Below are 26,838 nucleotides of genomic sequence, written 5' to 3'. Positions count from 1 at the left end.
GATTCCCTGACTAAGACCTGCCCCATTAGTCAACACTGTGAAATAGATCGGTCCAGTGAAGGGCAGATAGGCAGGCGGCGCCTTTGAAAGAGAGAGAGAGAGAGAGAGAGAGAAAGAGGAGCAAAACGAAACAAGGGATCGTTATTTGGATCAGGCAATCACATGCGGCCCAGTTTACTGGTAGTGCCTCTCCCTTCGTTGAAGACGAAGACTAGGGTCGTCCAAGCTAGTAAACAATTATGATTGCACGTAGGTTCCTTGTCATAACTCGTTATTTACAGTCAGATAGCAGTCGAATGACTTTTTGATTAATTTAGATAAACTTGATCTGAACCGGTCAAAATTGTGGTATATGAAATCCAAATGCTTAATGTTTCTTGTTTTTAATTAGTCCTTGCTTATGTGAGATTATTATTATTTATTTCTCTTAATTTTTATCTCGTATACGAAGAAATCTCATTTCTTCAATTTTTATCTCGTATACGAAGAAATCTCATTTTTATCTCTTAATGCTTAATGTGTAATTTCAACTATACGAAGAAATCTCATTTCTTCAATAAAGTTTTTCAGTAATTGTTCTTATCTTCTATTCTTTTCATCATGGTATCAGAGTAGTGAGAAAAGTGAAGTTTCGCTCTTGTCTTTGGCCAGCGACCAACGTCGTTGAGAAAAAGTAAAGCTTCTCTTCGGCCAGTGACCAACGCCGCTGTAGCCACATTCCTAAGAGGCTCCACGGTCAATCCTCATCTTCCTCACCGTGGTAGTCTTCGTTGCTTTCGCTGCCAAAAGTCGATGGGAATTAAAGAGAACGAAGGACGGACTTAAGGAGCACGGGGCATTATAAAAGATAAGATTTTTCCAAGAGAGGGAACATGTTAATATATTGAAGTATTTTTCATTTCTTTAATAAGCTTCTACAGTAATTATTCTTATCTTCTATTCTTTTCATCGATATATATATTTTTAACACAACAATGAACCTAGGAACGTGAAAAAACCACCTACTTCAGAATTAGATCAGAAAGCATTCTCCATCCGACCACACCGTTCCAAGAGTACCTTTATTTTTTTTCTTTTCCTGTCACCCTTTAGAAATTTAATATTTGATAAATTTAAATTTCGTTATTTTGGTATCAATCGTTATTTAGAGAGAGAGAGAGAGAGAGAGAGAGCGAGTCGCCGTAGTCCTTTGTGGAGTGCTATTTCTGGTGGCCAAATTGATGAGACAGACTTCTTTGCCGACACTTTCAATGCCTTCTTTATTTAGCGTACAAAATTGGGGTTGGGATTGGTGTGAGATTGATTACATCAGATCTCATATCCACAGCCGGCATGCGATACTTATGGAGGCCCTACACTTTTATTAATTGTCTTTTACGTGACCCGATACGAATTGTTTATTACCCGACACCCCTTCGACACGACACGCGGACGTAGTACAAAACAAAATGAGACACCCACCCCTACACTGATCACCAAGTTTCAGCTCTCCTTTTTGTATTTATCTTTTTCCCTTCTCCAAGATTTCACATCACACATTCTCCGATTCCCTATGATTAAACTGGACTATATCCTCGTGGTTGAGGCTAAATAATGGGACGACCGAATCAAGCAGAGTCTACGTTCCGAATTCTTGTAATCGAAACCAAGTAGATCCTTGTCATTAATTGAAGCTGGATAACTGGAGGTTCCACGGCTGGTGGGCTTACCCCATCACCGCTACCCCATTCGTTTCTACCAAGCCATCCGCTCGCTCGTCATCATCGTATCATCCAATGCAATGTATGCAATTCTACACTAACACCAACGCACAATACAATTCCGCATCTCACATTCGTCCCTCTTATCCCGCCTAAGCATGCATCACTGTGATATTTCTGAGGCGATGACCTACCTTGTTCCTTTCATCAGTGGGGTCCCATCGAGGAATGACCTCTCAACCTACCACCTGTCCATCTACCCAACTCACTCGATGTGACATCATAAATGCAAACGATTCCCTTCACTGTTTCACTCTATCCTTGCAGGTAGGTAGGCAGGCAGGCAGGCAGGCAGGCAGGCAAATTGATGGTACCATTTTTTTTTTTTTTGCATGCAATCGTGGGTAGTCGACATGCAGCACATTAAATCTGCTTCGCTAGGCAAAGAATCCTCCACCGCGTGATTAATTCTCACGTGTCAACATCCTGGCCGTCCATAAATCTACTTCACTCGCAACTTTGGCGTCCACCCATTAAAATATGAGTTTTGTGCGTCGCGTTATTCTAGACCGCAACCGCCATATAGCTGTCGTGAACCCATTCCCCCACCGTAACCGGCGCACGTCGTCCACCCACGGGGGCGTCATTGTCATTTCGTAAGCCCCTTGGTTAAACAACCGACTCCGCTCACCCGTTTTCCACCAAAATATCTACAAATAACGTGCCTGCCTTGTCGTCGATTACTCGGTGGGCATACCTCATTTTTCATTGGAGGTACCGCCAGCACAGAGAGCGGGACCCGAGTGGAGGTGAGGGTGATCGACCAGTTGCAACAATGTGTCGTTCGTGGCGTGCATGCCGGTTCCACCCACCCGCGAGTCCACCCATCGTTTGATGGTCTATACGAATCTCTTGTTAGAAGATCTCCTGGCACACTCTCGCGCTACCACTGTCAGCCGTTAAGTAGACATTAAGAGGGGAAGAGGTGTTCGTGTCTTCGTGTTCGGATCTCAACTCGGCGATCAAATCAAGGAACCCCGGTGTAGTCCGGCACAGGTTCTGTGGATTAAAATCGGCGGGTTGTGGGCGGGCATTGTTTCCTTCTTCTTCGGTGGCAAAGATCAAGAAGACGCTACGCCATCAAAAGGCGACGACGAGGATCGAAGTTTTGTGGTGAGAAGTCCGTGTGTCTCTCCCGCGATCGCTTTTCTCACCAGCTTTCTTTTCCTTCTGTTTCCTGTCTTTATCTTTTGTGCTGGCATCCTTACTTTTTTTTTTTTGCTTCTTGGAAGAATTAGACCTGTACGGGTCCTTGCCTTTGGTTGATTCCTTTTGGCATCAGGAATTCGAATTGACCTTGTTTTGTGGGCGATCTTGAGTCGCCGGTTTTGGTCGCATTTCTTTCGTCTTTTCGTATTTTAAGGCGATCTCCACGCTCATTGTAGATCAGTGACGGGTGGCATCGGACTCGAGATTGTTTGTCGTTGCTGTTCCTGTTCATGCTATTGGAAGCCCGGAGCAATCTTTTCTCGAGTTTCATGGATTATTAATTTTCTGGGGATCCTTGTTTGTCGGCAGTAAGGGTTCTGTTTGGTATCTCCATATGGAGTTTGTAGAGTTTACCAGAAAGTGAAAATTTTGATATGCCAGATGCTCTGGAGAATTGTTTGTTGTATTGGTTATTTAGATAGGCGTGGATGACATACAAGTGAAAGTCCAATGTCTTGATTCGTTTTTGGTGTTTAAATGCAAACGAAAGATGTTGAAACTAGTAATTCCATGGTATCTTATTTTGTGATAATTCTCTGTTCTATGAAGTTACATACGAAAACTTGCTGTTTTTAAGGTCTTACAGTATTGAAGATTTGGAGAAAAAGAATTTCTATTTGGAATCCGTAAGAGGAATTTTTCCCTGCAGTTTTGATGATAGATGTACCACATAAATTGGTTTTAGCGGCCTAGGTTGGATAGGTGCTTTCCTTTTAACCACTTTCGGAACATTGGATGCTACATGATTAACAAAACCTTAATGATTTTGTTGGTGGTTCTTAATATTAGTCACACCACAGTTGGCTGGGTTTGAAATCTTGAAAATAAGTTATTTACTTGGACTTCAATGTTTTTCTACAGATTTTTTAGGATGTTGACCATGCAACTTATCCTTTTCTACATTTTCAATTTATTGTACATCACGTTTCTAGTGTACTAAAGTCATGTTTACTGATAAACCATTATATATTGCTATATTACCTGCAAGGTCATTATTGCTGCCGTTTTTCATCACGAAACGAGTGCCTATGTATTCTGTTTAGTACTTCTGATTTGATATATGTTCAAATAATTAGAAATTGCCTTAAGTTGCTGAAGAAAAACTTCTAGTTTGCAATTGTGATCTTTTCTATAGACTTGTGGTCAACAAATATCACCATGTAAGGAATACTATCGGGTATGAGGATACGATCTGAGGACAATAGAAAGATTGCTTACATCTGAATGCCTTTTTATGGGCAGCTTCTCGAATACTTTGGGAAGGCAAAGGCTTACAAAGATAAAGCTTTGATTTTCCTGGATTTCAGTTGATGGTGGGGCTATAGTTTGACCATTGCACAAAAACTTGCTTCAGGAAAAAAGAAAAAAAGAGCAACCATATTAGAGGCTAAGATACAAGCTCACCGGATAATTCAAGTCCGATTAATGCAGGTTATTGCTGACAAAATCTGCAGGGAAAATAGCAAGTTTAGATAATTTCAAAATTTTGTAACAGGTCTGAGTAGTTGCTATCTACTCAAAGAGAGTGGGGAGGAAAGAGAAGATCATTCAAGTGAATTGGAAAAAGATGTAAAACATGGCAAGGATGGTGAATCAGATTCTGACCCAGCAAGGGATTCACTTTCCTCGCAAGGAGAGACGCCAGCTAATGATGATAGCAAGGTCAGAAGAGCTTCAAGGGTTCCAAAGAAGCTTGCAAAAAAGGAAACAATTGACAACAGTCCTCACATATCACAAGGAAATGCTAATCATCAAGAACATGGCAGACTGCACTTTAGAGCATCAAATACTAGTCAAAAGAAATCTCAAAAGCCTGGCAGAGCTTCTGTATCACCTAAAAATCTGAACAATAAGAAATTAGATAATACCAATATTTCCTCCAAACCTTCATCAGAAGTGTCCGAAGAAACAGATATTAAAGCAGTCGAAGAGGTTAAGGAGATAGATGTGTTGGATGAGGCTCCTGTATGTGATCAGCGTAATGGGACAGATGATGAAACGGTTGATACAGAAGAGAATGTCCTTGATAATGACAGGGCGAGTGTGTATCAGAAGATTGAGGAGATGGAGTCAAGAATTGAAAAACTCGAGGAGGAGCTCAGAGAAGTTGCTGCACTTGAGATTTCTCTCTATTCTGTCGTACCAGAGCATGGAAGTTCAGCACATAAAGTTCACACACCTGCTCGGCGCCTTTCAAGACTATATATTCATGCTTGCAAATATTGGACCCAGGACAAGAAGGCCACAGTTGCCAGAAACATTGTTTCAGGGCTTGTACTGACTGCAAAGTCCTGTGGGAATGATGTTTCAAGGTAATGAAGTCAGCTTATCTAACAGTTAAGTATGTCAATGCATTTTGTGGATTGATTAATGTTGTCCTTCTTTTATTAAGGTTGACATTCTGGTTGTCAAACACAGTTGTCCTTAGAGAGATTATTTTTCAAACATTTGGCAACCTGTCCAACTCTACAAATATGAGGGCTGTTGAGTCAAATGGTGGTGCAAGGAAAACTGATGAGAAACATACACCACTGAGACGGAAAAACAATTCTGTTATCAGACAAGGAAAAAGCCTTGGTTTTATGCAATTGTTGGACGACTGGCAGGACACAAGTACATGTACAACAGCATTGGAAAAGATAGAATCTTGGATATTCTCCCGAATTGTTGAATCAGTGTGGTGGCAGGTAAAACTTTCTTTTCATACTGTGATACCCTCGTAGATTGTTCTTGTTGTCATGCAAGATTAGACTTGGAGAGTGCTTTCTGATGTTAAGTTTCGTAAATTTTGGGTGCTCTGGGAGCTGCACCTACATGCATCCTTGAACAAATCATTGTTTTCAGTACCTGAAACTGATTTATCACATATAGTTTAACTTTTAAAAAAAAATTGTTAAACAAGCATTTCTCATCTGATCTTCCAAACATGAAGCAGCCCAAGTCAGTATACTTTGTGGAATGAACAATAGTTTTGAACTAATTCACTGTAGTGTAGCAGGTAAAAGAACTAAACTTTGTCATTTTACAAAGAAAAATCAACATAAGATGTTACTGTGTAGTGAGTAGTTCATATGACACTAGGTAACGAATCTCGAGTTATCTACTACATGTAGCCTTCTTTAATCGGTAGTGATTGTATGGTCTACTAGAGACAAAGATACACAGGGGAAAGGACAAGAGACTGGAAATTTAGTTTTGTGGACCACCTTGACTTTATGGCTGAAATTTATGCATGTAGACTTTATAGCCGAACTAACATAAGAAATCTGCATTGCTAAGGTCCCTAGCCAATATAGCAGTATTTGAACAGAGATTCTAGAGCTTCAACCATTGTTTATGTGCAATGCATCATTTAGTTGCCGGCCTTCTCTAATGTAAGGCAAAACCTCTAGCTTCTAGTTTAATCTCTAATGTAAGGCAATAACATGTTGTAGGTTAAACCTCTAGCCTCCAGTTTAATCCTCCTTAACTGTAACCAAAGAGTGGCTTGCAGTGTGCCTTAGATTGTTTCTAGTCCTGGAAATAATTTGTGACTTCAGTGTGTGGCTTCTTGAACTTTCTTAATACTTCACCTCTATTATAATGTTTGATCTTGTGTTTCAGACGTTGACTCCACATATGCAATCACCATTAGAGGAGTTGTACACTCAAAAAAACTTTGGTAAATTGTTGGGACCAGTGTTGGGTGATCAACAGCAGGGAAGCCTTTCTATAAACTTATGGATAAGTGCTTTTCATGATGCCTTTAGCAGGCTCTGTCCAGTTCGCGCTGGAGGACATGAGTGTGGCTGCCTGCCTGTATTGGCCAGAAAGGTATGATCACCACGTCCTGAAGATTTTTTTTCTTTCCCATAAATTTCAGTCAATTTGTTCTTGTTTTTTTCTTGCAATGGCTGATGCTGGGGCAAACATTAGTATTTTCAGTCAAGAGCATTGGAAGGTTAATCATTATTGTTCATATGATTAGGTGATGGAGCAGTGTGTATCCAGATTAGATGTTGCCATGTTCAATGCAATTCTGCGTGAATCAGCTCATGAAATTCCAACTGATCCTGTATCGGATCCAATTGTTGATCCAAAAGTTCTGCCAATTCCAGCTGGGGATTTAAGCTTTGGTTCTGGTGCACAACTCAAAAATTCAGTACGCATCACTGTCAGCTTCTTTATGTTAATTTTGACATAGCAAATGTTTTGCTTCTGAACATGAGCAAAAGCAAATATTGATCAAGCTATTTATTGTAGTTTAAACATCATGTTTGTAGTTACCTAATATACAAAGTCACAATCTTATATTCCCTGGGGCCACACTTCCTATCATTATATTTTACCACTATCTTTTATTGTTTCTAGTGGTATTCTTCACTTCAACTATGTTTATGATACTTAATTGGAAACAATAAAATGCATGGTCTTCCTTGCCTCTTATGTTAACCTTATTGCAAAAAAGAGTCGGACAGTATTTTACTTCTGAACAATGTTCTGAAGCAGACTATAAATTTCTTAAGTTACATTTTTAGTTGAAGGCACTAGCACTTGGTTCATTCTTGTTTCAGCTATTTATCAGACATTCTGAGTCCATATTGTCTTATGATGATGGGCCGTATTGCTGAACTAACCATAAAGGATCATTCACCATTATTGCTTGATTATGGTCATTCACTCTATCATCCATCTTATGTAACAGCATTAACATTTGGTTTTTGCATTGTGCATCTTCCAAAATACTCCACAGTAGGTCTGAACTGGTGTATCAAATGGCCAACGGTATGATACATACCGTTCTGTACCAATGTACCGTGTGTCGGTACGACAAGACGTACAAAAATGATCGAAAATAACTCTAAATTTTTTTTTAAATAGAAAAAAATTAGATTAAAAATTTTAAGTTAAAAGTAAATATAAATTTAGTATAATTTTAGCAAAAATAATCTAAATTAGGGGCTTTAAGGAGTAGTTTTGTGATATGTACTGAATCGTCCTTCCGTTATTGTTGAATTATCTGCAAAGAAATAATTTAAATTATTAAATTATTTATTAAATAATTTAAATTTTAAGATTCAAATGAATTAAATAATTGATCGATGAATATACCTGGTTCTATCACCAAAATGAATTATGGGACTCCATGGGCAATGGATTGGGGTCCTTAATCCTATATATCTGTATATCAACTTGATGTTTATTGGCTTGAATCCTAAAATTGATCTTATGACGTAATATACTAATACATCATATGTCATTGATATATCAATGTGGTGATAGTCATAGTCTAATCATTGTGAACCACATATTCGAGGTGACTCCTGAGGCAAATTCGTTTATGGCATATATTAGTGTGAAGGTTGGAGAATGCTGGAACTTCTACTTTTGCTATTGATCTATTGTTTTATATTATAAGATCAATCATCATACTACTACTTGAAGAAGAATGACCAACTATTACCGTACTGCTATTGGTCATAAGATTCTCCATAATATTGATAGCTATGAATATGTCGTGTAGGCTATGTTGCATCTGCTTAAAATCATCCACTGTTTTTTCTCTTTTCCTTCCATATATAAACTTAACCAGTATCTCATCGAGCTCCATGATCTAAATTTTGGGTGACATGCATAAAATACTACTTCTTGGTCCATGCGTCACCCTCGAATTGTGTAGACAAAACCATTGACTTCCCAGCATCACTATCATTATCGGTTAAGGCACTATTGTCCACATTGCTATCATGTCTCCTAATCAAGCGGGTTGTTGAATGTGATTGAGAAGGTATGTCATTGCTCGACTCGATTCTTTCTAATGATATGGTTAATGCTACTACTTGCCCCTTTGCCTATGTTTTTGCATGCTAGTCATCTCTAGTTTCTTGTGTAGTCTGATTTGATATTATCTAGCTCCTTCCACTATGTTCTAACCAAGGGGGATCTTTCTCCTACTAGATATGTGCTTACTCTTCTTCTTTTACCTCAGTAATAAAATACAAAGGATGTGGATGATTTCTCGCCTTATCAAGCAAAGGATCCTCTTAGTTCTCTGCTACTTTAACTCACTCTAACATCATTTGTGAATCTTCGTTGTGGTATTAGAGGTTGATAAGATCAATCTCTAGTTCCTTTGGCTCCTTGTCCAGCTCAGCACATCGCAACCTTAGCCGTATATTGTAGTGGACATATACTAGTTTCTCTAATCGTCTGTATGATAGTCTGTTATGGACTTTCATGTAAATTAATGCGAATGTTGACCAATTATATTCGCAACCACTCGATGTCGTCGTCTATGTACTCGGACAATAACCTTCCTTAAATTTGGTGCGTCCCCTCCAATTTGTAGCCACTACTCGACTATAAAAAGATATAAATAGGACTTTACTAGCATAACAGATAATTAACATCAAATATAGTTTATAATTAACACATGTAACTTTCCCTTACTAAGATTCATATTGTAACAATACAATACGGCTACACCATTGGAGAATGAATTGGTTATTTCTCGAAATAATTAATCCTCTATAATAGTATCGGTTGCATCTGGCAAGAGTCAATATATCACTTCTTAGTGCTGACAATAAATCTAATTATGTTCTAAAATAATATCGAAATTGAATGGTCGGATTTAGATAATATGTTGCAAGATAAATAATTTCATTAGTAAAAAAAATTTAAATATTAAAATTATGAATTAAATGGCATTGAATATAAATTTACTTGTATTATGGATGTCTTGGTTTATATAGCTTCGGTCCTATAATCGATGATATATAAGTATTATTAGGCCTTAAAATCATTTGTAATTACTTTCTTGATCTCATCTCTTGTTGTAATTGGCATATGTCTAAGATAAGGTATTTAGAAATACTTGTCCATAACGATATAACGAAGGATAATGTAAAGTGGTTCTACTCTTGTTATAATTTCATTTACGGTATCCTAAAATTTAGAAGAAAGAATAGTCTTTTTCACCTTTTTTTCATCACTTGATCTCGAATACTTGCAATTGAACCATTCCTATGAGGTGACCATTATCTTAAGACTTTGTTTCTTTATTATATTAACCTTAATGCAATAAAATTTGTAGCAAACTAAATGTCTCCAGGTCGGAGTATCTTATCATTGGCATACTTTTGCATCAAATAGTAGATCTAATGATGATTATATATAAATTTTGTGATCGACTGTGCTCGAGCTATATCCTTATTGATGGATGGTAGCTCGCCAATATCCTTCAACGTTAAATCAATGCAATGAGTTGCATATGGAGTCCAAAACTATATTTCCCTATTTTTCATCAATTGTAAACCATCATTCTTGAAATTAGCTCCATTGTCGGTGACTATCTAAATAATATACTATAGTTTGATCTCCTCTACCATGGTATCCATTAGGTTTTTAATATAGTTTGCATCTTGAATCTTGTTGGAAGCATTAACTGACTTATGAAAAACCACTCGTCTATGGCAATACACAAGAATACTGATACTACTTATTTTTATCAGTGTTAAATTATCACATATCAGTGTCACCCCATATTCATCCCACTACCTTTTGACGGATTTGATCCAATCCTTTAATTCTGCCACCTTCTTATCTAAATACACATTATAGATCTCCTTTGATGTTGGAGGTTGGATCCTCGTGCCAGCCTTTTGAATAAAGGATATCAAGTTTTGATAATATGAATCTTGGGCTATATTTGTTGGAATCTCGTGGAAGTTGAACCAATAAGTTATTGTCTTCCCAATATCCCATGTATGTACATTATCAATCTATGTTGGCTTTATTGTTTGTGGAGGATAGGGTTACGAATTAACATCAATGATATTTGGTGTTGACCTTTTGCCAAGTCCTCTGATAAAACCACGGATTCTACCCTACCTTATGCTATCGATCCGACTCGACTAAGGAGGGGCAATTGGCTATCTCCTGATCGACCTTTGAAATCTTTGTTGCGTAGACCCACCACCACCATGCTCTCATTGTGAGTTAGGTCGTTGATGCCTCATTGTGAGTTAGGTCGTTGATGCCTCATTGCTTCCTCATACATGTATTGATACTCTAGTGATGCAAGAATACCAACTCTAATATTCGGATCAATATCATCGCTGCAACTCTCATATTCATTATGTTAGTTCTTATGTAACCTATAGTATTCTTCCTCAACTCTTGCCTTCTTTTTAATTGTATCTGTAGGGAAATCTAGGAGCGACATCACATGCGTAGCAAAAAAAATAAAAAATAAAATCCTAAACTTCTCATAAAGTGTTCATTATTGTGTGAAAATTGGTGAAAGAACAAAAAATAAAATCCTAAATTTCTCAAAAAGTGTTCATCGTTGTGTGAAGATTGATGCCCAAAAACCTACAAAACTGAAAACCACATGTGAGATAGTTGTGTTATCTAGGGAGATCGTATATACCTGAATTCTTGCAGATCTGTGGGAGAGGATGAAGGAGGTCAAGCGTTCTCCTCTATAATGGTGATCCATACGGTAGGGGTTGCGAATATGCTCCTCGAATTACAGCCCAAATCTCTACACCTGCTATCTGAGAAGAAGGGGAGAGGAGAGTAGGAGGTGACAACGAAGAAGCCTAGCCTATGATCCTTTGTTTTTCTCTTCTATTTATAGAGGCGCCTTGTCAGCTTAACCCTAATGGATCATGTCCTATTGTGTATTGGATCACCATATAACTACTCAAGCCTCTTAATTAATGGATCTCTATCCAATAATCTCTTATTGGCTCTTATTAGATCTCATTGATATGATCCAATAATTCAAGGGCTTTTTAGATATCTAATAAGATAGAGGCTCCAGCGGATATCTCATATCCGAATCTCTACTCATTGCAACACCTACCATATGTGTGTGACCCTCTATGCCCAATATCGAGCTGGCTGTGAGTCACACCTGTCAGAACTCCTTCTTGCTCAGTGAATTATTATCTTCATAGTAATTCACTTGACTCATCGATTGCAGACGTACTATGCCACTACACTATAGTCCCCAAACAATACAAGGGAATCCAATCATTTGGACCTATCTATCCTCAGTTATCGTGTATCTATAGTCCCTCATCCATCCAATATCCCAGAGACTATATATTGTGCATGATGTTGTCAGGCCCATACGATTTCTCCTCGAGTCTCACTATAATCGGATTCTATTGGAGAACTCTTTCTCTCTTAATTCGAATGACCTTGGCTAAGGATTTGTTTGAGTAAAAACACATGTGATATTCTTTTCATGATACCGAGAGTAGATGATCCTCTATCAACACTCAATAGCCCTCGTAAGGTTAGTTGTTACTCCCGATGACTGGTTGTCTTAAGTCATACAAGAACTTCCAAACCTATAAGTCCAGTATCAAAGAGTGGAGTACTCATACAAGACATCCTTGGTGTCTTAAGTGTAAGGAACAAGTACACCACTGGGATGACGAAATCATTGTTTGACAATGAGGTATCATCAACCATCCAATATTTCGTGAGCGGTTCAATCAATGAACTCATTCTCTAATGAGCATATGCACTATAGCCCTAGGGTCCTCATACGACCAGCTATGAGACCAGTCACCTCCATCATATGGACGAGTATACAATACATAAGTATGTCTAGTTATCTCGATATCTCTCTCGAGTAACCTATGACTATGATTATTTAGGGTCTATGTTTAAAGGTGAATCGATCTCCTCACAATCCGATTCCCATTACACAGATCCATGGACATTACAATATATTTATGTTGGGAAATCTTAGGGGGGCAACATCACATGCGTAGTGGAAAAACATAAAACAAAATCCCTAATTTTTCAAAGATGTGTTCGTCGTCGTGCGAAGATTGGTGCGCAAAATCTGCAAAATAAAAAAGTGCATATAAGAAAGATTATGTTACCTAAGGAGATCGTATATCGCTGAATCCCTACAGATCTCTAAGAGAGGATGAAGGAAGTAAGTGCCCTCCTCTCTAGTAGTGATCCACACAGTAGGGTTACGACGATACTCCTCAAAACTCCAAGCCTACTATCTATAAGGAGGAGAAGGGGAGGAGAATAGGAGAGGCAACCAAAAAAGGTTCTGGCCTATGAATCATTAGTTTCCTCCTATTTATAGAGGTTCTCTATCAACTTAACCCTAATGGATCTTGCCCTATTGGGTATTAGATCTCCATCTAACTACCCAAGCCTCTTAGATTAATGGATCTTTATCTAATAATCTCTCATTAGCTCTTATTGGATCTCATCCATAGAATCTAATAATTCAGGGGCACAATCTGAGACAACGGTTTTGTCGGTGGATCTTCAATATTATCTTCGGATGAAACTCTTTCCAGTGCTACATCTCCTCAAGCCACGATCTCTCTAATAAGTTGGAATCTCTTTAGAACACTTCTAATGAGACTTGGGTTCTATCATTTGAGTAATCGTCCCATAATTATCGCAATACAAGGGAATCGACTCCTCGCTGCCTAGCACGACTCTTAGATCCGTGATGAACCTATTCATCCAGACTCCCTCCTTTGTTGCCTCTATTACAATAATGTACTTCGCCTCTGTGGCCGAGTCAGCAATAGTATCTTGCTTGGAACTCTTTCAGTATATTGCTCCTCCAATCAGGGTGAATACAAACCCTGAATTAGACTTACTATCATCGACATCGGACTGGAAGCTCGAGTTCGTGTAGCCCTTAGCCCTGAGGCTACTTCCTTCATATACTAGTAAAAGATCTTTAGTCATTCTCAAGTACTTAAGGATACACTTTACTGCTTTCCAATACTCCAAGCTTGGATCTGCTTGATACTTGCTCGTGGCACTCAGAGCATGTGCTATATCAGGCCTGGTACATAGCATAGCATACATGATAGACCCTATCGCTAAGGCATAGGGTTTCCTATCCATGTCTGCCCTTTCTTCAGGAGTGTTTGGGGACATACTCCTAGAAAGCGATATCACATGTCTCATCGGTATAAGATCTCTCTTGGAATTTTTCATGTCAAACCTTTTGACAATGATGTCTATGTACCTAGATTGGGATAAGCCAAGCATCCTATTAAATCTATCTTTATAGATCCAAATCCCCAATATGTAAGATGCTTCCCCTAAGTCCTTCATGGAGAAGTATCTAGATAACCAAGCCTTTATTATGGAGAGCATTCTCATATCATTCCCAATGATTAGGATATCCATATATAACACTAAAAATGTGATAGCGCTCCCACTTACCTTCCTGTATACATAAAGCTCATCTTCGTTCTTAACGAAGTCATAAGATCTAATCGCTTTCATCAAATCTTATATTTCAACTTCGAGAAGCTTGCTTCAGTCTATAGATAGACCTAAGTAACCTGCACACCCTATCCGGACTATCCTTGGATATGAATCCCTCATACTGTATCATATACACCTCCTCTTTAATGTTGCCATTGAGGAACACGGTTCTTACTTCCATCTACCATATCTCATAAACATAATGTGCTGCAATAGCCAACAGAATTTGGATAGATTTCAATATGGCTACGGGTGAGATAGTTTCGTCATAGTTAATACATTGCCTTTAACGATACCCTTTAGTCACTAGCCTTGCGTTATAGGTCTTTACATTTCCATCTACTCTGATCTTCTTTTTGAAGATCTATTTTCAACTAATGGTTGCAATACCCTCGGGTGCATCAACTAGGTTTCAAACCTTATTGGAGTACATAAAATCTATTTCAAAATTCATGGCTTATTGCTACTTCCCGGAGTCTATACTCGTAATAGCCTCCTCGTAGGTCTAAGGATCAATATCTTCAACATCCTCTCATTTGATATGTCCCATATATCTCTCAGGAGGATTGGGTACTCTGCCGAATCTAGTAATATCAAAACCTGTATGCTAGGTACCTGAATAGACTCTGGCTGTGGAATGGTGCTTGAGCTAGGTTCCTAAACTTCGCTCAACTTAATCGTGCTCCCACTATCTCCGCCAAGAATGTGTTCCTTCTCGAGGAACACTGGTCTCTTGGCTACAAAGATCTTTTGGTCCTCGGGGTGATAGAAATAATATCCACAAGTTTCCTTGGGGTGTCCCACAAACTTGCATTGCTTCGCCGTGTATTTCAACTTGTCGGTGTTGAGTCTTTTAACGTGGGCAGGGCAGCCCTAAATCTTAACAATCTTAAGGTCAGACTTTTTTCATTTTCATATCTCATATGGTATAGACACTACCGACTTAGTTGGAATTCTATTCAAAAGGTAAGCTGTGGTCTCTAAGGCATATCTCCAGAATGAGATGGGTAGGTCGATGAAACTCATCATGGACCATGCAATGTCTAACAATGTCTGATTCTCCCTCTCGAATACACCATTGAGTTGAGGCGTATAAGGAGATGTTCATTATGATATAATCATATAGTCCTTGAGGAACTAGATGAACTCCATACTCAAGTACTCACCTCCTCGATTTGATCGAAGAGTTTTGATACTCTTTCCAGTCTGGTTCTCCGCTTCATTCTTATACTCCTTGAATTTCTCGAAGGCCTCGAACTTGTATTTCATCAAGTACACGTGTTCGTACTTAGAGAAATCGTCAGTAAAAGTAATGAAGTAAGAGTAGCCACCTATAACATGAGTTGACATGGGATCATATTCATCACCATGTATGAGTTTCAATAACTTAGTGGCTCTCTCTCCAGTTTCACTAAATGGAGAGCTATTCAGTTTTCCACGAAGGCAAGGCTTGCAAATTGCAAATGACCCATAGTCGAATGGATCTAGGTATCCATCCTTTAGCAACTTTTGAATCATTCCCTTATAAATATGACCTAGCCTACAATGTCACAAGTATGCATCATTTATCTCATCTCGTTTCCTCTTAGATTTACTTACATTCATGATATGTGGAGCAGTGTCTAGGATAAATAAATAATTATGCAATGTTCCTTTCGTGATGATCTTATCATCTAATAATATTAAACAACCATTGTTCTCAATAACTAATTTATAGCTATTAACTATCAAACATAAAATAGAAATAATGTTTTTCATAATAGAAGGAACAAAATAATATGCATCCAATGCAATAGTAGCTCCATCAAGCAGATGTAAAGTGACCTCATCGACAGCAATAACAACAACTCTTGCTCCATTGCCCATCGTGAGGTTCATCTGACCTCTCGCCAATCTCCTAAGCTTTGTCAGAACCTGTAACGAATTACATATATGATAAGTACTACCAATATCTAATACCCATATGTTATCATAAGAGACTGATCATGAATGTACCTAAAGCTTCTTCAAGCTTTTGTTTCGCCCTCTTTGCAAGGTACTCTTTGTAGTTCCTCTTTCAATGCCCATCTTTGTCGTAGTGGAAGCACTAGCCTTTATCCTTCGTCGGATCTTTCTTACCAACATTTGCTTTACCCGATCTGCCCTTACTCTTCTTCAAGAACTTTTCTGCCTTCTTTTTCTTTCTGGTCTCACCTGCGTAGAAAACTAACTTCTCCTTCTTAATAGTGCTCTCTACCTCTTTCAACATACTGAGAAGCTCAAGGAGAGTCACCTCAAGCTTATTCATACTAAAATTCATTATGAATTGAGAAAATGAATATAGTAGGGACTAAAGTATAAGGTTCACACACGTCATCCTTTAGGGCCATCCCTAGACCTGTGAGTTTCTCCACTCAATCATCTTTAGGACATGGTTTTGAAATGATTTCCCCTCAGCCATCCTAGCACGGAAGAGACTCTTAGATATCTTATATCATTGAGTCCTTTCCTATTCCTCAAATAGTTTACGAACATGTAGGAGAATGGATTTGACATCTATCTTTTCATATTATCTTTGTGACTCAAGAGTCATGGAGCCGAACATGTAACATTGAGCAAGAGTGGAGTCATCTATGTACTTCACGTAGCGAAAAATCTTATCCTTGCTTAGGCATAGTCATCACTATATCAAGGATGTACTTGATTTTCTCTATCGTGATCATCTCTTAATAGTTCTTTTAGATACATCTTGACTTGTTGACAACTGAAAACTAAATTTTAAATGTTGTGTCGTACGTTAATGTATAATAGAGTAAAATTATAGATCTCCATAAAGTGACACATTATAAATATGACATGAACTTGCTTGGAACATGTGTCCTTTTGGGCCAATCCAGCATTCATTTTATTTTCATTAAATAAGGCCTTTCGTTTTAGATCTTTCAAGCTAGCTTGAATAGGAGGCCTTTGTATGGTTAACCATTATTAATTGTTGCATAATCCAGGTCTTTAAAGTTAATAATAAGACACCATTGCTTAGCATGACATATTGTTATCAACTAAATTTTGAATATTGTAGTTTACAAGTACATGAGCTAGTAGACTAATAATGTCTTTTTGGTTATTCTGGAACCGAGTAACCTATTGAGTTTTCATCGCCCATGTAATATCTTATCTAGTTTTGTATAATCTTAATTTTGGGTGAATACATATCTGCAGATAGGAAATTGGTCTAGATGGTTAACAGATCTATTCGGCATGGACGCTGAGGATTCAACTAAAGATGTTCAGGATGCCAATGAGGAAGAGACCTTAATGGAGGCAAATGCTGGATCAAAATCTTTTCATCTGCTTAATGAGTTGTGTGATCTTTTAATGCTTCCCAAGGACATGCTACTTGATAGGACCGTCAGAAAAGAGGTTAGCTTTTTGAAACATAGGCTTCTTTTCTTTAATTCGTCATCTCCTCATGTCTCCCATGTACTTTTCTGACGTGCAATTGATTTTTTAAATCATTGAAGGTCTGCCCTTCTATTGGTCTGCCCTTGATAACACGGATACTATGTAACTTTACACCTGACGAGTTTTGTCCAGATCCTGTTCCAGGAGTTGTGCTGGAGGAACTAAACACTAAGGTCTGTGGTGCATCTCTCTCTCTCTCTCTCTCTCTCTCTCTCTCTCTCTCACTTCAAATATCACCTCGTTTGGTTGATCATTCTCTAGGTAGACCTTTGTGTGATCTCAGTCTCTAAGTCCTGCAACTTGTAAAAGTTTGATTTTATGCATGCCATTAGATTTTTCTTTATTTGTCTTGTTTCACAACATCTGTCATACTCTGCTGTCGAACTCTTTAAGCGTACTAATTGCGTTGGTTTTTAGAGCATTCTGGAGAGGAGGGTGTCGGACAAGGAAGTGATTGGTGGCTTCCCGTGTGCAGCTGCTCCGGTGGTATACTTGCCTCCTTCAGCTGATGATTTGGCGGAGAAGGTGGGCGATGTAGGTGGCAAAGCCGGGCTCGAGAGGAGAGGTTCCATGGTCCAGAGAAAGGGATACACGAGCGATGAGGATCTGGATGAATTAGACGACACTCCGCTTGCGCATATTATGGACAAAACACCGCCACTCGTCTCCCCATCTCCAGTGGGTGGAGGGCACAAGGAAAGTTGGACCTCCAACTCCAGGTACAATCTTCTCCGGGAAGTGTGGTGCGTGTGAATATGCCTTGTCAACCTGGGGTCTCCGCCACCAAGCCTAGTGAAAGTTCACAAACATTAGACCACCGTGCGAAAGAGTTGTGTCATAGGCTTCATCTTCACCAGGACGTCGTATCGTTTGACACATCCATTTGCTGCTTGTATTGCACACATCTCTCGGTTGAATACGCAAGCTTTCAGTGTTTTCTTTCCACTTGTGTTTTTCCCGTTTAATTCTTTTTTTTATTTTTGTACTCTGCTTGGTGGTCGGTTTTAATGTTGTCTTTTTATTGTATAGTCTTTTTTTTTTTTTGTACTCTGCTTCAGTCGCCCTTTCAATCCTTGTTTCAACAAGTTGAGAGCTCTTCTCTGGCAGCCGACTCGTTCCTCTTCACCTTGGCACACTGCGTATCATGTGTGCTTGCTCAGCTTCACATTAACCCGCACGTCAGTTGGCACACTGCCAATACCTCTGCTCGAAAGTAGTGCTCGCGATATGAGGTCATGCGAACAGTGTGACCACATCACACAGCCCAAGATAGATCGATAGATAGATAGATAGATGATTCGATGCGTGAGAAGCAACTGTCAGGTGGTTTCATATCCATGTCTCCGCCACATCATACCTTCAGAATTAATAAGCAAAAAAGGAGGGCGACGGTTTTATTTTTAACTCCGTCCAGTCAAAGATTATGATAGTCACTGTCTCTCTCTATATAATAAAAAAAATAAAAAATAAAAAATCCAAGAAGATGAAGCTCCCTAATACAACAAAATACAGGGGAAACACATCCCGGCAGAACACCAAATTTAATGTACGTCACCGTGCAATTTTCTTTTCACGGTCAGGACTTAAAAAGACGACAACAAGAGTTACCAAACTTTGGTTTCAATCAACACAAATCACATCATACATGACAATCCAAACCATATCAGTCACTACTAGTCATGGGCTTAGGGTATTCTGCCCTGCCACTCCTTTGATGCTAATCGTACATCCAACCTGTGTCATGGAAGATGAGGTTTCTTCTATCTATCTTAAATTCTACGTTAAATTTTATCTTTTATTTTATTATTTTAATATTCATTAATTTTCTTGTTCGGATCCGCATTTTTTATTATTACACTAACATATTTCCTTTGTTTTTTTTTTTTTTGTGCTTGAATCTTATTAACGAGAGTACAGAAAATCACATCCAAATAATAATATGGGGAACATTTTCCTTTCTTTTATTTCCCCTGTGAACAACCCAACCACTCCTTCCCCTACGCTTTCGCCTCCCGTGTTAGAATTTTCGTTTTATAAATTTTGTAATAATAATAATAATAATAATAATAATAATAATAATAATAATAATAAAATAAAAGAATACACACGCTTCTTTAAAGGCGGCTTCACACCCTGACGATCTTGGCGGCTCGGACGACCGGATTGGCTCGAGCGATGGCCGCCCGGGCGGCGGCCTTGTAATCGTAGCCGCAGTCGTGGCGGTCGGAGTACCGGTGCTCCCCGCAGAACAGCTCCCCGCAGCGGCACCGGAACCCCGTGAGCCTCACCCGCTTCCGGCAAGACAAGCAGCGGTTCACCTTCCTCGTCGGCGCCGGCGCCGGCGAAGCCAAAGCCGCCGTGGGGGCCCCTTGCTCTTCCGCTCGATCAGCTGGGTCCGGCGACCGGATCGAAGGGGCGGATCTGCGGGAGCAGGACCGGGGAAGGGAGGAGGACGCAGCGGCGGCGGAGGCCTGGAAGCATGTCTGGCACATGTTGTTAGTGGCGGGGTCGCCAGGGAACCCGCAGTTGTTGATGCAGAGGGCGAGGCTTTCGTGGGCATGCAGCTCCATCTCCTTCTCCTCTCGCTGAGCCATCGCTTCTTATCTCCTCGTCTTCTTCTTCTTCTTCTTCTTCTTCTTCTGGACCTCGGTCGGTAGGTTGTAATAACTGGGAATTGGGAGGCCCTGCTAAAGGAACCGGAATTGGGGGAAGAGATGGTCGAGGATCGACTCCTGGGGGTTTTACCTATATAGACGGGAAAGATATGTAGGTGGTGACGCAGGAGAGAAGAAAATGGGTGGCGTGGCGAGGTAACGCGTACCGGATGTGTTCCAGAAAGCAATTCCTTTTTTCAAATTTAGCCCTTTCATTTGCCTCCAATTACCTCAGACCCATGCTTTTCATCTCGGAAAATTGTGTCAAAGTTAGGGGTTTTCCGGTGACATCGGATGCGTGGCCTCTTAGTGTCGACGCGTCCGCCCTCCCGGTCTGACCGTGTCCGGATTCCATGTACCGCATTTGAGTTCGATTGGGTTCGCCATCTGCGTCGCGTCGGGCTAGCCTTTAACGCGGCGGACGCTGTCGTGGCGGCGGCCGTGCAACCCATCAACGTGTCCGATCCCGTGGCTGCGCGTCAACCCAGCTGGCCTGGTTGATTCCGGGCGCACGCTGACCGCCTGGTCGCGTGTCCGAAAGAGTCGCCGAAGGGAATCACCTCGGAAATCTGCGTGTGGTGACGTACGTATGACTTCGATGAATCTGGCGACTAATATCTGTTGGGCTAAAGGGCGCTAACAATTCATAGTGGACTTAACAATTTATAGTTCATTTTTTTTAACTTTAATCTAAATCTAATAAGGAAATATCAAAAAAAAAGAAAAGAAAACTATAACAATAGGATAGAAAACTATAACAATAACGTGATTCAAAAAAAGAAAAAAAAAATAAAAAAAATAAGAGAAGGAAAAGCAAGAAGACAAGAACAACGTAGATAAACTGTTCTCAATCATCTATACAGTATTCTCATATTAGGTTAGATCAGATCTATAATAGATTTTATTATAATTACTTGAAAAAATTTTGGATATTATGTACAATGACATAATCCTTATATCTTAATTAGTTTTTTATTATTATTACTTGAGTTTTGAGCAAGAGACTTTGAGATTTATATATTTATTATTCTTATAGTAGATTTTATCTGGTTTATCCCATGATTTTTATCATTCACGTTGAAAGGATTTTTCATGTAAATCTTAGTGTTATATTTTATTGTGATTCCATTTAATCCCATTGCATATTACAACTTGCTTATATTTGTTCGTATATAAAGTTTGTTATATCTTTTTATCCCATCAACTGGTATCAGAGTAGGCTTTTGGTGATTTAATTTTTTTTGTTCGAACATAGATGTTAATAGTGTTTCTCGCATTATTAGCTTCAATAGAAACAATTGGATGATGTGAAAACCAAGAATAAAAGATTTCTTGTATTACGAAGATTTGTATAGACCTTTGTAGGGGGATAGTGCAAAGCCCGCAACTATGACATATGATGAGTGGACGAGGCTAGATTGAAAAATGGTCGAGTTTACTCAACGATGACTCGATGATAGTGCCTTTCACCATGTTTCTATTAAAAGTTCTACATATTCTTTTTGGAAAAAGTTAGAAGGTTTCTATGAAAGAAAAATAATTGACAACAAAACTTTCTTGATCAGAAAACTTATAGACCTAAAATATAAAGAGGGTATTAATGAATATTTGAATAAAATGCAAAGTATCACTAAACAATTATCCTCTATGAAAATGTCTCTTGATGATGAGTTGTATACATTGTTACTTCTCAATTCATTGTTAAAGAGTTGGGAGACACTAGTAGTTTCCCTTAGTAATTCTGTGCCAAACGGTGTTATCACCATGAGTCAAGTAACAAGCAGATTGTTGAATAAGGAGTTGAGAAGAAAGAATTCAGTAACATCTCAAAATGATTCACAAGCATTTATCTCAAAGAACAAAGGATGGTCAAAGTCCAAGAATAGAAGTAGTTCACGGTTGGGTAGAAGGAAGTCAAAATCAAGAAAAGATATTGTTTGCTATAACTGTAATGAAAAGAACATTAGTAGAAGAAAGTCAAGATCAAAAAAAGATATTGTTTACTATAATTATGATTAAAAAGGAATATTGTAAAAATCAATGCAACCAACCTAAGAAGAGCAAGAAAAAGGAAAATTAAGTGGAGTCTATAGATTCAAGAGATAATACCACAACTATAGTGCAGAGTGATTATTATTTGATTTTGTCTCTTTCAGATGATATTTTCTCTTGTACGTATTAGGATCTTGAGTGAGTGATTGACACAAGTGTTTCTTATAATACTACACCATAGATGGAGTTTTTTGCTACCCATAGGTTTGAAAATTTTGGTGTTGTCAAGATGGGCAACCATGGCACGAATTATTGACATGGGTGATATCCACATAAAGACCAACATTGGCTGCAAGTTGGTGCTTAAGGATGTGAGACTGTTGGGTCCAGCCCATATATGGGCTTGGACAATTGGGCCTATTGAGTCCAAATCAACAAATCAAAGAAATTAAAAAAGGAGAGAGAAGGTGAGGAGAGAAAGATCTGATTGCAGCGTGCGTGCGTGCGGCGGCGTGCTGAAAAAAAAAAAAAAAAAGAGGAGAGAGAAATAGAGAGAGAAAGTAAGGTTTCTGAGTTTTCCTGCTTGACGATCGGTGGCCAAACGTTATCAGTTTCGGCCCAAATTTTATGTGGAGAATCCTTGCAGCAAACTCTACAATCCTAACAGTGTTGATCTGCAGTTTACCCTCTCTAAGGTACTTTCCTGTGATATCCACTTTGTGAGACCTAGAATTCTCTTTGGAGGAGATCCACGTATGTGCTGAAGATATGCTATTCTTGAGCCAAGATCTATGTTCTTGATGTTATTCTGATCCTCTAGTTATTCTAGAGAAGACCTACTGTAAACCTGTTATCATTATTATTGATAGTGGAAGTTTGAGGTGGACTATGGTCCCGTGGTTTTTCCCACATTGGGTTTTCCACGTTAAAAAGATTTTGTTTCACTGTGTGATTGATTTATTGCTCTATTGTCTATGCTGTGCTGATTGATTTAGCATTTTGATATCAAGTTGGTATTTTGATGAGGAACCTATTTTGATACACAAAGAGGGAAAAGAATTATTCCGCATTAACAGGTTTCTTCCCAACAAGTGGTATCAGAGCATCAGGTTGTTTGGTGCTAGTTTTTCTTGTGTGATTGAAATGGAGTCAGATGGTATGATTAAATTAAACTCATCAAATTATTCCACTTGGAGGCGTCTGATGGAAGATTTGCTCTATTGCAAAGATTTATATAAGCCTATCAAGGTTAAAGATAAACCTTCTACTATGGATGATGAAGAATGAGAAGTTCAACATAGAAAAGCTATTGCCTATATTAGAAGATGGATGGATATAAACTTGCATGAGCATATTTCAGATGAAATCAGAGCTGATGTTGTTTGGCAAAGGTTAGAAAATCTCTTTGCGAAAAAGACAGTGGGAAATAGAATTTCTCTCCTCAGAAGGCTTGTAAATTTGAAGTATAAAGATGGTGATAATATTGTTGAGCACATAAGCCTATTTCAGAGTCTTGCAAATAAGTTGGTTGCTATGAAAATGAATATAGATGATGAGATGCAGGGATTATTACTTCTCAGCACTTTACCAGAAAGTTGGGAAACGTATGTGGTGACTATTTGTAACTCCACGCCAGAGGGGACTCTAACCATAGATATGGTTAAAGACAGTTTGCTAAATGAAGATGCAAGAAGGAAAGAACAGGGTGAATCTTCTTCTGGTGCATTTGTTACTGAAAAACAAGAAAGACGTGGAAGAAGTTATAGCAGAAATCCATATGGTTATAGAGGAAGATCCAAGTCTAGAAGAGATATCAAATATTTTCACTGTAATAGGCCAGGTCACATGAAGAAAGAGTGTAGGTTTTGGAAGCGAGAACAGAATGAAATGAAGAAAAATGAGAAAGAGATCAATACAGTTGCTGCTGAAGGTAATATCACTATTGTCTATGATGAAGGTTGTGTTAGCCTTGTAGCTCAGGACAGTAATTGGGTAATTGACTCTGGTGCTTCATTTCATGTTACTTCTCATGGTGATTTCTTTAGATCTTACAGTGCTGGTGATTTTGGTAATGTCAGAATGGGAAACAATGGTACATCTAAGATTGTGAGTATTGGAGATATTTGCTTGGAGACTAGTATTGGGAGCAAATTAATACTCAAAGATGTAAGGCATATTCCAGATATTCGTCTTAACTTGATATCTATAGGTAGACTTGATGATGAGGGCTTTGCATATTATTTTGGTGAAAGTAAATGGAAACTCACTAAAGGTTCTCTAATTGTGGCAAAAGGAAAGAAGATTAACTCTTTTTATGTCATGGAAGCTAAGCTACACAAAGGAGAGATTAATGCAATTCGAAAAGGTGAAAGTATAGATCTTTGGCATAAGAGGCTTGGACATATCAGCGAGAAGGGACTTCAAACTCTTGCTAGAACGCAGTTCTTACCAGAGTTGCAAGGTACATCTCTTAAATCTTGTGATCATTGCTTAGTTGGAAAAACACATAGAGTTGCATTTCAGACATATCCATCATCTAGAAGATCTGATGTTATTGATTTAGTTCATACTAATGTTTGTACTATGCAAATTAGAACTCTTGGAGGTGCTCTTTATTTTGTTACTTTTATTGATGACCATTCTAGAAAAGTGTGGGCTTTTGCTTTGAAATCTAAAGACCAGGTACTCGATGCTTTCAAGGAGTTTCATGTCAATGTTGAAAGAGAAACTGGTAGAAAGCTAAAGTGTGTTCGATCAGATAATGGTGGCGAGTACAGGGGTCCTTTTGAGAATTATTGCAGGTTCCATGGTATCAGGCTTGAGAAAACAGTTCCAAAAACTCCTCAGCAGAACGGTGTGGCAGAAAGGATGAACAGAACCATTGAAGAAAGGATTAGGTGTATGCTTTCCCACGCCAAGTTACCAAAGTCATTTTGGGGGGAGGCTATGAGAACTACAGTTGACCTGATAAATCTTTCTCCATCAGTTCCTTTGCAAGGTGATGTTCCAGAGAGAGTATGGAGAGGAAAAGATATATCTTATAATCATTTGAGAGTCTTTTGGTGTAAAGCATTTGTTCATATTCCCAAAGATGAGAGGTCCAAGCTTGATAATAAGGCAAAAGCATGTATCTTCTTGGGATATGGTCATGAAGAGTTTGGGTACAGATTATGGGATCCAGTGAACAAGAAGATTATTAGAAGCAGAGATGTGTTTCTTGAAGACCAATTGTTTGATGATGGTGATAATGTTGAGAAGCCAGAAACCTCTGTTTATATTCCTTGGAGTTTGGGTCCAGTTCCTTCACCTGTAGTTCATGATGATCATGGGGGAGATGAACAAGAAGATTGTGGTGAGAATACTAGTGATGATACACCTACAGTTGATGATGCTGAACCAACTGAACAGGCACCTCCACCACTAGTTGAGATTCCATTGAGAAGATCCACTAGAGAGCGACAACCCTCTACCAGATATCCTCCACATGAGTATGTTATGCTTACTGATGGGGGAGAGCTAGAAACTTACCAAGAAGCTATTCTACATGAGAATAAGAGTGAGTGGGTTAAAGCCATGCAAGAAGAGATGAGATCCTTGCTTGAGAACCACACCTATGACTTGGTAAAGCTGCCGAAAGAGAAGAAAGCTCTCAAGAATAAGTGGGTTTATAAATTGAAGACTGAAAATAATAGCTCACAACAAAGATACAAGGCACGACTAGTTGTGAAAGGATTTAGTCAGAAGAAATGTATTGACTTTGAAGAAATATTTTCTCCGGTTATGAAAATGTCCTCTATCAGAGTTGTTCTTGGTTTGGCTGCCCGCTTGAATTTAGAAGTTGAGCAACTTGATGTAAAAACAGCATTTCTTCATGGTGACTTAGAAGAAGAAATTTACATGGAGCAACCAGAAGGTTTCAAAGTCAAGGGAAAAGAAAATCTGGTATGTAAGCTTAGGAAAAGCTTATATGGACTCAAACAGGCACCTAGACAGTGGTACAAGAAGTTTGATTCCTTTATGATGAGCCAAGGGTATGATAGAACCACATCTGATCATTATGTGTTTATGAAGAAATTTTCAGATGATGATTTTATTATTTTACTGCTATATGTTGATGATATGTTGATTGTTGGCCATGATGTTGAAAAAATTGAAAAGCTTAAAAGAGAGCTAAGTAAGTCTTTTGCCATGAAAGACTTAGGATCGGTGAGACAAATACTTGGCATGAAGATTCTTCGTGATAGGAAGAAAAGGTAGATTTGGCTATCTTAGGAGACTTACATTGAAAAGGTTCTTGAAAGATTCAACATGAGTAAAGCCAAAGCAGTTTGTTCTCCACTTGCAGGTCATTTCAAGCTGAGTTCAAAACAATGTCCTACAAGTGAGAAAGAAAAAGAAGAAATATCCAGAGTGCCTTACTCATCTGTAGTAGGCAGTTTGATGTATGCTATGGTTTGTACTAGGCCAGATATAGCTCATGCAGTTGGAGTTGTTAACCGATTTCTCTCAAATCCTGGAAAGGA

General features: G+C 38.8%; 2 protein-coding genes and 1 long non-coding RNA gene across 3 annotated transcripts; 2 read left to right on the top strand and 1 right to left on the bottom strand.

Annotated features, from left to right (window-relative positions):
- The first annotated feature begins 2,322 nt into the window (after window positions 1-2,322).
- Window positions 2,323-3,511, top strand: LOC135593369 (uncharacterized). The gene is made up of 2 exons (XR_010479553.1): window positions 2,323-2,873; window positions 3,146-3,511. It is a non-coding gene; the product is annotated as an uncharacterized LOC135593369 (long non-coding RNA).
- A 934-nt stretch (window positions 3,512-4,445) lies between these two features.
- LOC135586578 (uncharacterized) lies at window positions 4,446-18,614 on the top strand (the record flags this gene model as incomplete). Its single annotated transcript, XM_065084506.1, has 7 exons — window positions 4,446-5,281; window positions 5,362-5,656; window positions 6,573-6,782; window positions 6,937-7,110; window positions 17,427-17,627; window positions 17,729-17,842; window positions 18,087-18,614. Coding segments are annotated over 7 exons (2,166 nt in total), but the record flags the coding sequence as incomplete, so codon positions are not given.
- A 1,070-nt stretch (window positions 18,615-19,684) lies between these two features.
- Window positions 19,685-20,391, bottom strand: LOC135593368 (zinc finger A20 and AN1 domain-containing stress-associated protein 1-like). The gene has a single exon (XM_065083345.1). It carries the CDS (start codon window positions 20,261-20,263, stop codon window positions 19,796-19,798), a length of 468 nt encoding a protein of 155 aa, XP_064939417.1. The 5' UTR covers window positions 20,264-20,391; the 3' UTR covers window positions 19,685-19,795.
- Between the last annotated feature and the right edge of the window lie 6,447 nt (window positions 20,392-26,838).

The sequence above is a fragment of the Musa acuminata genome, chromosome BXJ1-9 (assembly GCF_036884655.1).
Source record: "Musa acuminata AAA Group cultivar baxijiao chromosome BXJ1-9, Cavendish_Baxijiao_AAA, whole genome shotgun sequence".
In the NCBI taxonomy this organism is placed as follows: domain Eukaryota; kingdom Viridiplantae; phylum Streptophyta; class Magnoliopsida; order Zingiberales; family Musaceae; genus Musa; species Musa acuminata.
Note: the sequence above shows the minus strand (reverse complement) of the source record. Positions and strands in the feature narration are given on the sequence as shown.